General features: G+C 54.4%; 2 protein-coding genes across 3 annotated transcripts; both read right to left on the bottom strand.

The window, feature by feature from the left end:
* Window positions 1–430: 430 nt before the first annotated feature.
* Window positions 431–4,977, bottom strand: C1QC (complement C1q C chain). 2 transcript variants are annotated; one of them, XM_033115952.1, is made up of 3 exons: window positions 4,842–4,977; window positions 4,369–4,562; window positions 431–1,269 (listed from the first exon to the last, which is right to left on the bottom strand). In XM_033115952.1, exons 2-3 carry the CDS (start codon window positions 4,547–4,549, stop codon window positions 713–715), a joined length of 738 nt encoding a protein of 245 aa, XP_032971843.1. In that variant the 5' UTR covers window positions 4,550–4,562; window positions 4,842–4,977; the 3' UTR covers window positions 431–712. The 2 variants fall into 2 exon arrangements, with proteins under 2 accessions (XP_032971843.1, XP_032971844.1); XM_033115953.1 differs by having other exon boundaries at window positions 4,369–4,550; window positions 4,842–4,959.
* Window positions 4,978–8,471: 3,494 nt separating this feature from the next.
* C1QA (complement C1q A chain) lies at window positions 8,472–11,518 on the bottom strand. The gene is made up of 3 exons (XM_033113212.1): window positions 11,366–11,518; window positions 10,293–10,462; window positions 8,472–9,225 (listed from the first exon to the last, which is right to left on the bottom strand). Exons 2-3 carry the CDS (start codon window positions 10,453–10,455, stop codon window positions 8,651–8,653), a joined length of 738 nt encoding a protein of 245 aa, XP_032969103.1. The 5' UTR covers window positions 10,456–10,462; window positions 11,366–11,518; the 3' UTR covers window positions 8,472–8,650.
* Window positions 11,519–11,763: the final 245 nt, after the last annotated feature.

Here is an 11,763-nt window from a genome sequence, read left to right as displayed (position 1 = left end):
ACCGACTTATGCATGCATTCATCCCCAATTTACTCATTAATTTGGCACAAACTCATTGCATATCTGGTCTCTGTCTGTGCTGGGCTTACCTAAGCCCAACCTCCTCCTGTGACACTGAAATGCAACATAGGTCGACACAGGTCAGGGAATCAAACACACTCCCGTTTACCTGTGAGCGGTACCTCTCACCCAAACAAGTGACAGCGGCTGGCCCCGTGGGAATGGATTATAGCCTCCAACCACTGAGCTCTCTCTCCCAAATGGTCAAATGGTGCTGAGTGTCTCAAAATTGGCACCAACCTTTACTGAGCCCAAATTAGATGCTCTGTCTGAGTCTAGAGCCCACAGACAGCTGTGGCAGGTGCTAGGCTAAAGATGAAGAGACCTGCTTCTTCTAGGAATTGGCAGTGAGGAATCAGAACCATGCATATCTATTGATTTCATCATTTATTTATATATCTCCCTGCCTCTTCCAAAACTTATAAAAAACAAATGACAATACGAGAGGTGTTGGTTAGAAGTCAAAGCAGCGACTCCTGCAGGAGCTCAGAGAAAGGAGAGAACTCATGAGGCACGGGGTATCAGGGTGGGCTTTCTGGAGAAGGAGTCCATCAGGTGGGGAAAATCGTCTGAGCGAGGATTCGGCACAGCAAGTTTGTGCAGGGAAGCTGAGGGAGGTCGGGCGGTCTGGGGCTGGCGCTGGCCTGCGCCCCTAGTCAGGGAAGAGCAGGAAGCCGGAGAAGACGCTGTCAGAGCCCTCAGTACCCACCATGCCGTTGTAGTCGTTGACCGCCAGCCACACCTGCTCGCTCTCCCGAAGCCGCAGTAGCACACCGCCTGAGCTGACCTGCTTGCTGCTGGACATGTGGTCACAGAAGGTGGTCACCTTGACCCCGCTGCGGTACAGCAGCACGCACAGGTTGGCCGTCTGCGACGTGTGGTGGACAAAGTAGTAGAGGCCGGGAACTTTGCAGGTGAACTTGCCTGTGCTCATGTTGTAATCCCCCTGTGGGTTGGTGATGACCGTGTTGAACTTGACCAGGTTGCCAGGCTCTGGGTACTGGACTGTCTGCCGTGTGACTGTGAACACTGACTGGTGCTTCTGCTTGTATCTGCCCTCCTCGCCTGGCTCCCCAGGGGGTCCCGTGGGTCCGGGAATCCCTGGAATCCCAGAAGCTCCTGTGGGGCCATTTTTCCCAGGAGACCCAGGTGTGCCGGCTTCTCCCTTCTGACCTTTGGGTCCTCGTGTCCCAGGGATAGCTGGGATTCCTGGGGAGAGAGCAGGTGAGCAGGAAGTGATGGGGCTGGAGACAGAGAAGAGGGACCCTGGATGGACCCGCCAGCGACCACACCACCAGGGTTGGGTCTCTGGAGACTCCTTCCCCTAGATGGACCATCCACCTGGGAGCAGTGTGTAGGGAGTAAGGAGGAGGGAGTAGCTTCTTTGCTGGCCAGAGGTGAGGGAGATTCTCGTTCAAGCCCTGCCTCCCCTCAGACTTACCCTCTGCCCTTGGCGATGGCACCTGTCTCTTGGCCTTTGTGACAGTGAGGATAGACCTAGCTAGCTCAGGAGATATCAGAGCTGGGTGAGATCTCAGCATATCAGAGGCCACGACTGTCAGCCCACGTCAGCGTGTGGCCTCAGATACCTTCGATTTGGCCTGCACAATGTTTTTAAACTATTTGTTTGGAGCCCAACATGAACAAATTCAGACCTCACCTAAAAGTCTAGGTCCTTAGTTTTTCTTGACAAAAATCAGAAGATTGGTCATAGACAGAGTCCCTGGAAAGCTCACGAAACTTCAGTTTCAGGTCCCATTAACTTGCATTAACCCCTTCAAGACCTTTTCTCCAATTTTATATTTATAATTTTTTTCAGCGTTTTACGCTGTAACAGGAATATGCAGACAAATAAAAAGGACGAGGTGCCATGCGCCCCTCACCTAGTTTTTCCCAGTGGCTCATCTTGCATAATCAAAGCACAGTATCAAAACCGGGAGACTGACCTTTGTGTACTATACAGAGCCCCACTTGTACACACGCTATTTGTGTGTGTGTAGTTCTAATACAATTTTGTAGCATGTGTAGATTTGTGTCACACCACCCTCCCTGTAATCAAATGTGTCCCTCATGTTGTAGTGCTTTTCATAAAGCGGGCCCTCAACATTTTTATAAGCTTCAGAGCCTCAGCCAACCTGTATCTGTCCCTTGGCCAGCTCAGCACAAGAGAACCACTGGATGGAGCCAAAGAAAAGCTGCCCCCTTCAGGGGGCTGCTCTCGGCAGCTCCACCAGCCCCACTCAGCCCATGTTAGCCCCTTACGACAGCTGGCCTGGTTCAACTTCCCACATGGTGCAGATGAGGAAATCGAGGCCAGAGACTCGCCCAAGGCCATGTAAGGTGGTCCGGGGTATAGTCAGGACCCAAAGTCAAGTCTGGCTGAGTCTTAGTCAAAAGGTCTGATTCTTGTTACCACCCTGATTATCTGAGCTCCTGTGAGATTTTTCTCTCCTTGTCTAAACTATGCTGGTCTTTTAGGGCCTGGCTCCAGTCTCCTCTTCCAGGAAGCTCTCTCTGACCACCCCTTCCTGCCCTCATGGCCGCTTCCTCCTCTGACTTCCTTAGGGGTGGGTGTCTGTGCAGACCTATCTGTGACAGATCCTCTCCATGCCTTGTAACTCTTTCAGGTCCCAGGGTTAGGAGTGGAGGATCAGGATCCAGCAGACCTAGGCTTCAAGCTGCTTGACGCTGGGCAGGTGACCTCCCCTCCCTGAGCCTCGATTTGCCCAGTTGAGATCAGGGCATAATAGAACGGATCCCACAGAACGACTGGAAGAGTGGGATGGGAGGATGCATGTGGAGGGCACCTCATAGGAAGTGCTCTGTAATACCAGGTCCCTGCAATAGCTGTCAGGACGCTGGGTCATCCTTTCAGATGTCTTCCAGTAACTGATTGGGAGGGGCAGGACACAGTGGGGAGGGGGCCTGAGAGGCCGAGGAAGGTAATGGTTAAGGGTGTGGCCTTTGGAGTCGGACAGGATTCTACAGTGTGACTTCAGGAAAATTGCTCAGTCTCTCCGAAACTCAGCTTTGTCATTCATAAAATGGGAGTAAATCGGTTCTTCAAAAGATTTTGTTTCCTCCTTTGCAAAATAGAGGGAACAATTTTATCTGTCCCATAAGATAAATATATGTAGAGCATTTGGAACTGTGCCTGGCGTAAGTAGGCACTCCGAAATTGGTGGCCTTCAGCCATCCTGAGCCGTGAGATGGCCAGAGGCAGCTTGAAGTACAGGGTGCTGAAAAATGCCAGACTTGGGGACCTCATTCAGCTCCCCCCGAACTGGAGAATTCCTTCTGGAATGTGGGTAAAATTCCACAATAGTGCCGGGAGGGAAGAAGACAGTGAGGAATTTCCCGAGGACGGTCCTCTCCACTGGCCCCCGTACTCTCCCCCAGCCACGCGCCAACGCCAGCCCAGCCTCATACACGCCACCTCCAGACACACTCCAGCTTCCCCGTATGTACCCACTCGCAAGCGAGGCCCCCCCAGGCGCCAGTCGTGCCCAACACCAGCGTCCCTCCTGTCCTCAGCCCCCTTCGCTCAGGCTGGGGCCTGTCCTTGAAGTTCCAGCGGAAGATTCTGGGGCCGTGCCCCTGACTTCTCACTCCCCACCCCTCTACCTATCTAGATCCCTGGGAGGTGGGTGAGCACAGAGCTCTGATAAAAACAGTGATAACAGCAATAAGAGCCACAGCCTACACTCACCCGGTAAATACCATGTGCTCGATAACTGTGTTGTACTGAAACGTATTTAATCATCACAGGATCCTTGGAGACTCCCATGTTTCCATTTTACAGATGAGGAAACAGAGGCAATGCAGGGTTAAGTAACTTCCACAAGGTCACAGGGTGGGAAGTGGTGGGGCTGGGATTTGAACCCTGGCGGTATGTGCAGTGTATACATTCCCTGTGTGGGCCCCACCTTCCCCCAGGGGTCCATGTTGTTGGGCAAGTAGGAAAAGGATTGTAATAAAACAGTAGCCTCGCATTTTAGAGTTTGCCAAAGGTTTCACATGGGTCACATCCTGTGATCCTCCCTGCCGCCTTTGGGGTCAGGTGCTTGTGTTCTCTCCCTGCCATTAGGGGAGGCAACTGGGGAGACCTGAGGCCTGGGCTCTGAGGATAGAGGGGCTACACCTGCCGTGAGAGTTGGACTCTGCCCTGGGAGCAGGTGTGGCAGGAGGGACTGCACTCCTTGCCGTCAAGCTGCTGTCCCCCTTCCCCCAGGTCAGCCCTAGACCTACACGCGGACCGCTGCCCCCAGGCCATAGGTGACGCCCGCCCCACCAGGCCAGCAGACTCACCTGGTTCACCCTTGGGCCCTTGCAGTCCGTCGTGCCCATCCTTCCCTGGGGCCCCAGGCAGGCCTGGCATTCCGGGGATCCCGTAACATTCTGCGTTGGCCTGGCCCCCAAATGGCAGTATCAGCAGAAGCAGCAGCAGGTTTAGTCCAAGGAGGGGCCAGGAGCTGGATCCCCTGTCCATCCTGGGGAAGGATCTTGATGGGGGGAGAGCTGAGTTGGCCTGCTTGGCCCCTTACCATCTCATTCCCCAGGGCTCCTCCCTCTCTGCCTGCCTCCCTTCCACAGGCCCCTCAGCCCTTGGGACCACATAATGGATGGAGAGTGGGGTCTCTTCTTTGAGCATAGGCACCTAGCTCAGCAGGGATGGGACCCTCCTTCCTCTCACATATCAGGCTGTCCCTGGGGCCATGATTCAGGAAGCTGGTGGGGGAAACCTGCCATTGCTCTTGCCTGGACAGGGGTCCTGGCCTCACCTGGGGATGGGAGGTTTCTGGTCTGGTCGCAGAGATGTCCTCAAATCTGCGTCCCCTCTCCCAGGCAGAAGAACACCGTGTCAGAGTAGATCCAGCAAGGAGGGCCCAGAGCAGACTGGGCGGCCCCCTCCTCTCCCTACCCCCCCCAATCCCACATCCCCTTTCCCATAATTTTTCCTGACTCGACACTTTCTTTTGCATGCTAAGCCAGGCTGACCACAATGACACCCCTGTGTGCCCCCAACCCTGGGTCATGAGTGTCTAAAATGAGGAAATGTCCACTACCCCAGATCTGGTGAAGGGTAGAGTGTGTGTGTGTGGGGGTGGGTGTGTAAACATAAGCCTTCTGAGCAGACTTCCCCTAGAGTCAAGTTTGTTGGCATTTACTGTGCTGGAGACTCAGTTGTTTCATAACATTGCTAGGAGGAAGTTATAAACTCCCTAACAGATGAGGAAACTGAGGCTCAGGGAGCTGAAAGCCTTTGCCCAAAGTCACATAATGAGTGGTTTCTTGAGGTTCAAAGCCTTGCTCTGCTTAGCTGCTCCCAGGAAAAAGCCTCATACATACTTTTCGAGTGGCAGGCCTTATTCTAGAAACTTCCATACGCCCCCTCCCATTTGCCATACGTGGGGGTGGGCACCCGGGATGGGCAAGCTTTGATGACAGGAGCCTGTTGTAGTGGACAGACTCCCTTGGCTACAGAGTCAGCAGCCTCAGGGTCTCCCAGCCCTGCCACCCCCTTGTCCTGAGGCCTTTAGCAAACCACTGACCCCTCTAGGCCTCAGTCTTCCCATCTGTATACTGGGTGGTGGGGAGGCTTTGCATGTTGGCACCTCTTCCTTTGCCAGGGCCCCTGAAGACCTCACCTTCCCTGACAGCACAGCCTCCCTCACCTCCAGTGCCCCTGCCTCTGGTCTTGGAGTCTGTTGTGGCCTGTGAGTGGTTGCCAGTCAGGGCTGGGCTGGCAGAGCTGAGAGAGGCCCCCTTTCCTCTTCTCCTCATATGAGATTCATGGGAGGAAGGAGGTATTAGGCTGTAGAGGAGTCCAGCCCTGAGCCCCGCCACCCATGCCATTCGGGGTGAGTGGTTTGACGCCCCTGAACCCCTGAGGATTCTAGAATCCTCCTCTGTACATGAGCGGTTCCAATTGTTTCCTGCAGGGCAGTGGAGAGGATTCTGTGTCCTGCGATGCTTAGCCCCATGCTAGGCCTGAGCGCTTCAGAGCCCTGCCCATGCCCTGCGAGTGACCCGCAGGGCCTCAGTCTCCCCAGCTATCCCTCTCCCCTCTGGCACGGGGCTGCAGAGTGTGGAAGGAGAGCAAGGACATAAATGCACTTGGCCCTGGGAGTCGCCAGGGGTGGGAGTCGGGGCAGGGGGACTGACAGGCTGGATGGCACCTGAGCTCGTCTTCCTCGCCGCCTTTGCGCCTGGGTCTAGTTTGTCCAGCAGATGGCAGCCTCGGCCTGTACTCAGCCCTTCCCTGCCCCACCTGCCAGGTCCAGTTAGGTCCCTTCCTCCCAGAGGGGCCAGTGATTTGCCCCTACAGAGGTGGGTAGGTATGGGTGGGATTTAGGGTAAGGAGCAGCCCCCACCATTTCTATAGCCTGGTCTCTCCTGCCACTTGTGGGGCCTTCACCCCTGACATTTTCTTTGAGTCCCACTGCAATGAAAGACGCCCTCCACTTTGGGGTCAGGTAGAGCCGGTTCAAATCTAGGCCCTGCCGCTTTCTAGCAGCATGACCCTGGGTAGATGTCTCCTTTGTCTGAGCCTCAGTGTACTCATCAATGTTGCTGGGATTAGATGCATCAATGGCTATGAAATGTCCTGCACTTAGTAGGTGCTTAAAGATCTGTTTCTTTTCCCAGTCCATGGGGGTGTGTGTTCTGGGGAACGGGGGACCTCTGTAGCAGACTGGAAGCCCAATGGGGACTGAGGGACTGTGCGTAGCCCAGCATGTCCCCAGGGCTACAGAGGGATCACGCTCTTCTTCCTGACCCCCAAAGGCTGCTGGTGGGGCAGCCCCAGGAGAGGGGTCTGGGGGCGTGACGGGGGATGGGTGTAGGGGGCGGTGTGTATGTTGAGGACGCTGAGGCTGCTCGTGTGTCAGTTACGGATGGGAGACAGTCCCGCGGGAGTGTCAGCACACGTGGAGGTCAATGTGTGAGACGACACGGGCATTTCTCAGGCATGTACATGTGGGAAGGAGAGGCAGGTGTGTATACCTGTGTGTCAGTGGAGTGTCTGGGGCACGTGTGTTGAGGTGTGTGTGTAAGAGCACTTGTGATGGTTTACAGGGGGCACTCGGGCACCTGAGGCAGGGGTGTGTACGACGGCACGTATATCCCCAGGTGTGTCTTGTGGGCTTGAAGGCATAACTCACGTGGTTGTGTCCAGGGGTGTGCAGAAGTGTCTAAGGGAGTGGGTGTGAGCCAAGGGGGGAGCTCATGTGCCCATGTGTCGGTGAGCCCTGGATGCGTTTTGGTCCAGGAATATGAGTCCACGTACATCTTAAGGAGGTGTCATGCAGGGTCTCTAGTCCCGCTCCCCGCACAAGAACGCAGGATATGGTGAGGCCAAAAAGGAACACCCACGGAGCCATAGATAGGGGAGTCATACCATTATAATCTCGCTGGAGGCTGGGTGGGAGACACAGGAAGCAGGAGCCACACAATCCGCAACCTGCCGTCCGCTTCTCTGCCAAGCAACCGACCCCCTAGTGTAGCCATGGCAGTTATATTAGTGGCTAATGGCTAACCGGTAACAGCTGACGGCCAACTAGTCACAGCTGATGGCCATCTACTACCCGAGCCAGCATCTTTCCACATGAGGCCGAGAGCCTGGAAACTGCTCTCTGGGACTCTGTCCCCACAGTTACGTGCCACGAACATTCAGTCCCCGGCTCAGACAGGATGCCCAGCAGGCAGCAGCCCCAGCCTCCATGCCTGCCAGGGTGGAAGCCTGGGGCTGGACTCAGGAAACTGCTTTTGGGGACAACTGCTGGGTGCCCTTCGGCCAATTGCTCCCCCTCTCTGAGCCCTGCCCTTGCCTTTCTGGTTCGGGTTGGAAATCATGTGTGCCATTTTTCAGATGTGTGGCTCTGGAAGCTGGGAAGGGTAACACAGGCTTGAGCGTTCGTAAGACTTGGAGTCGAATCCTAGCTCCTCCCCTTAAACACTGACCTGGGCTTTATGGTGGTCTCAACCCCCAGCTTCAATTTCATTATCTGTAAATAATGAGTCATAATACCAACCTCAGAGCTCAATTGTAAGATTATACAAAATATAATAATAGCTAAAACTTATGTAGGCCTTACGATAAACCAGGCACGGCTCTGCAATTTTCATAAGTTATTTAACCCTCCCAATAACGCTGTGAGGTAAGTGCCATTATTATTCCTACTTTACGGACTAGGAAAGTGAGGTTTACTGAAGTTATAGAGCAGGAACACAATTGCACAACTAGTAAATGGTAGCCCCAGGCTTTGAACCCAGGTCGATGAGCCTCCCAGGACCTGCCAAACACATATTGTAAAATACTGAATACAGGCCTGCCTTGTAAGCACTCAACAGTTGTCGTTCTTATGCCTCCTTCCCCCTGCCCAGGATGGCGACTGAACCTCTAGCCAGCAGACATGGACTCAGGTATTTATTTCAGGAAGAGTTCTAACAAACGGTCTCCCTTCAGCTAAAACAACAGCTGCCCCACTTGACAGAGCAGAGCATAGACACAGAGAGGCGGTGTGAGTGGGGCCGTATCACTCGGCAGGAAGCAGAGGGGGCTACGGCTGGGAGGGGGTCCTTCCCTGGTTCAGGTGGACGGAAAGATGAGGAAGCCGCTGAAGACACTGTCCGCCTCTGAACCCTGGTAAATGCGGCCCTTCGCGGGGTCTTTTTCGATCCACACCTGGTCTCCTTGCTGGAGCTGGAGCACTGTGCTCCCAGATAACACCTGGAAGGTTCCTTTGCTGTTGAGGTCACAGAAGCCCAAGGAGAATGGCAAATGGCCCTTCCTAGAGGACATGATGGACAGGCAGATGTCCCACTTGGACACCACCTGGAAGGTGAAGTAGTAGTAGCCTGGCACAGCGCAGACGAATCGACCTGAGTTGCTCTGGTACCGGCCTTCCTCGTTGGTGATGACCAGGTCGAAGATGACCACATTGCCGCCCGTGGGTGGGTTCCGCCTCACAGCCGAAAAGGCTGGCCGCGGTTGGTTATTGATGTCTCCCGGGTTGCCTTTGGTGCCCTTCAATCCTGGGATACCAGGGGCACCCATGGGGCCAGTGGGCCCTGGGTAGCCCATTTTACCAGGGTTTCCAGGGGGCCCAGGGTCCCCCTCGTCTCCTTTAATGCCTCGGATGCCTGTCCGGATGCCAGGGGCCCCTGTGGGGAGAAAGGACAGGTTGGGAGTGAGAGTCTAGTGTCTGCCCATCCTCAGGGAGATGGCTGGGACCCTGGAATGCTGTGGGATAGAGGATGGGGAAGTGCCTGGGCCTTTGAGACCTTGATTCTGGCTAACTGTGTGACCTTGGGCAAGTGTCTCAACCTCTCTGAGTCTCAGCTTCTCTAGCTATATCATGGAGACAAGTGTGAACAGGCACTTACTTGTGAACGAGTCAGATTCTGTGAAAAGCAGGACACCCTCCTCTACTGTGCTCCTGCTGATGGCTGTGCCCTTCACACTCCACCAGGCCACTGACCCTGACCTCTTCACTTTTGGGAACTACACATAGGATGCCCGAACACAAATCGTTGCAAATGTCTCTGCGGATCTTTCTGGTCTGTTGTGGACTGGGGCGCTTGGGGGGACTACATGAGACTTTCCTTTCCCACTCTGGTTATCTCCTCCTTTCTTTCCCTTCACCCCCAAGCTTCTTTTCTTGAATGTGAGAGTTTCTGAAGCCTGAAGGGGCTGGGAAGAAGGAAGCAGGGATAGAGTTGGGGTTGGTGGAAAGAAGCAAAAAAAAAAAATAGTTGCCATTAATTGATCCCCCGATATGTGCCAGCTGGGGTTATTTCTCTATTTTATAGATGAGGAAACTGAGTTTCCGAGAGGGTCAGTAACTTACTCAAGGTCACACAGCAAGACAAGGGCTCCTGAGTCTAAAGCCTAAGGCATTCATTGTTCTGACAACTAAACAATGCCCAAGGACTGGGCAGTACTTCAGGATCATTATCATTCATTGCTCACAGAGACCTATTCTCCAGAGGAGGGAGGTGGCCAAAGAAAAAGGACCCAGGCAGTAAAGGGGATATGGAGAGACCTGGTTGCCTGGGAACGTGACCCAGCGAAAAGTCTAGGCTCCCCTCAGCCCCTGGGACCAAGTGCAGACCGGAGGGGCTTTATGCAAGGGCCCAGGTGGACTCCTGCTTCTCAGTGTCACCCTCAAGCCTCCACCTTGGAGGCCAGGCCAAGGGCTGAGGGGCTGGGTCCAGGGGGAGGTGCTTACCTGGGTCCCCTCGCTCCCCCTTGAGGCCTGGTCTCCCAGGTCGGCCAGGTGTTCCTGCAGCCCCTCCTCTCCCATCTGGTGCTCGGCACACGTCCTGGGTCGCTGCCGAGGCCAGGGACAAGGCCAGTGCACCGAACACCAGCCAGCCCCATAGGGTTTCCATGATGCCACTGTGGAGACATGGCAGCACTTCGGCAGGCTGGACATCACACAGACATGCACGTCCAACTCACACGCTCGAGTCCTGCACGTACAGTGATATATACACACACCCCCACTACCAGTGCGCCCCTCCCTTCTCCTGGGACTTCAGTGTTCACGCTCCATCCAACTCCAGGGATCCCACATGTATGTATATTAGGTTGGTATAAAAGTAATTGCGGTTTTTGCAATTATTTTTAACCTTTTAAACCACAGTTACTTTTGCGCCAACCTAATAGCACCACAAACTCACAGATACATACATGCAGCTGAGAACACCCCTGTAGTCACACCGTCAGACACACAAATGGCCTCTCACCCACACTCCTGGGCAAACTAGCTGACACCCAGATAGACTCCATCCCTTAAACTGGTCATTTCCTCCCATAGATGATCAATTCCATCGAGCACATATTTATTGAGCCTGCTCCTTACTTAACACTCTCTCACCCAGACGGCAGAGCTCTGCATACACACGAACACCTGACACAACACATCTACTCACTCCTTACACACTTTGCTCCTTTCAGGCTGACTGTCCTTTCTGTGGGACCGCTCTGCTGGGCTCTGAACCTCCCAGTCTTTTCCCAACTTCCTGTGTTTTGTGGGGCCAGGACCCAGGAACTCTGGAACTCTGCTTAGAGCTGATGAGTCTGTGTCGCTATCCTCCTACCTTCCCCCAAAGTCCAAGGACTTAGTGTCCCCCCACTCACTGATTTTGAGTCCTGGATCAGTGCCCCACCTAACCCCGTTGTGGCACAGACTAGTTAGCCGTGCCCTCCCTCCCTTCCTGCCTCAGTCGTCCAGCCTCCTAGCTCTGCTCCCTGGTTCTTTGAATTTCCAGCCCCCTCCCACTCAGGCGCTAGCCTCACCTGGCTCCCGTGGTCAACTCGACTGGACGCTCCTGCCGTCCACCCAGGGACCCCTGTGGGACACTCAGCAGGGCGGTGACCGCCAGCAGCCAAGTTTCACATCCCTTCCTACTTCCCCTTTTCCTTCTGTGGACCTGCCCCTGGCATTGCCCCCGGGGTCAGAGGCCCGCCAGGGACATTTTGAGCAGACCTCAGCAAGACTGGGACATGCTGATGTGGGGGCAGGGACACAAGGCAGGAGTTTTTCAGGATTGTGAAAACAACATGCATTCATTGTGAAAAACTTAAATACGGAAAAGCACAAAGAAAGAAGAAGGGTGCAATAGTAGTGAGAAGCTCAGTAGTCAGCTTTCTAGACCTGCCACTTCCTAGCTACCCGTCCTTGGACACTTAACCTC

This window comes from Rhinolophus ferrumequinum, chromosome 9 (genome assembly GCF_004115265.2).
Source record: "Rhinolophus ferrumequinum isolate MPI-CBG mRhiFer1 chromosome 9, mRhiFer1_v1.p, whole genome shotgun sequence".
Taxonomy (NCBI): Eukaryota; Metazoa; Chordata; class Mammalia; order Chiroptera; family Rhinolophidae; genus Rhinolophus; species Rhinolophus ferrumequinum.
The sequence above is the reverse complement of the archived record's forward strand: the minus strand, read 5'-3'. Positions and strand labels throughout refer to the sequence as shown.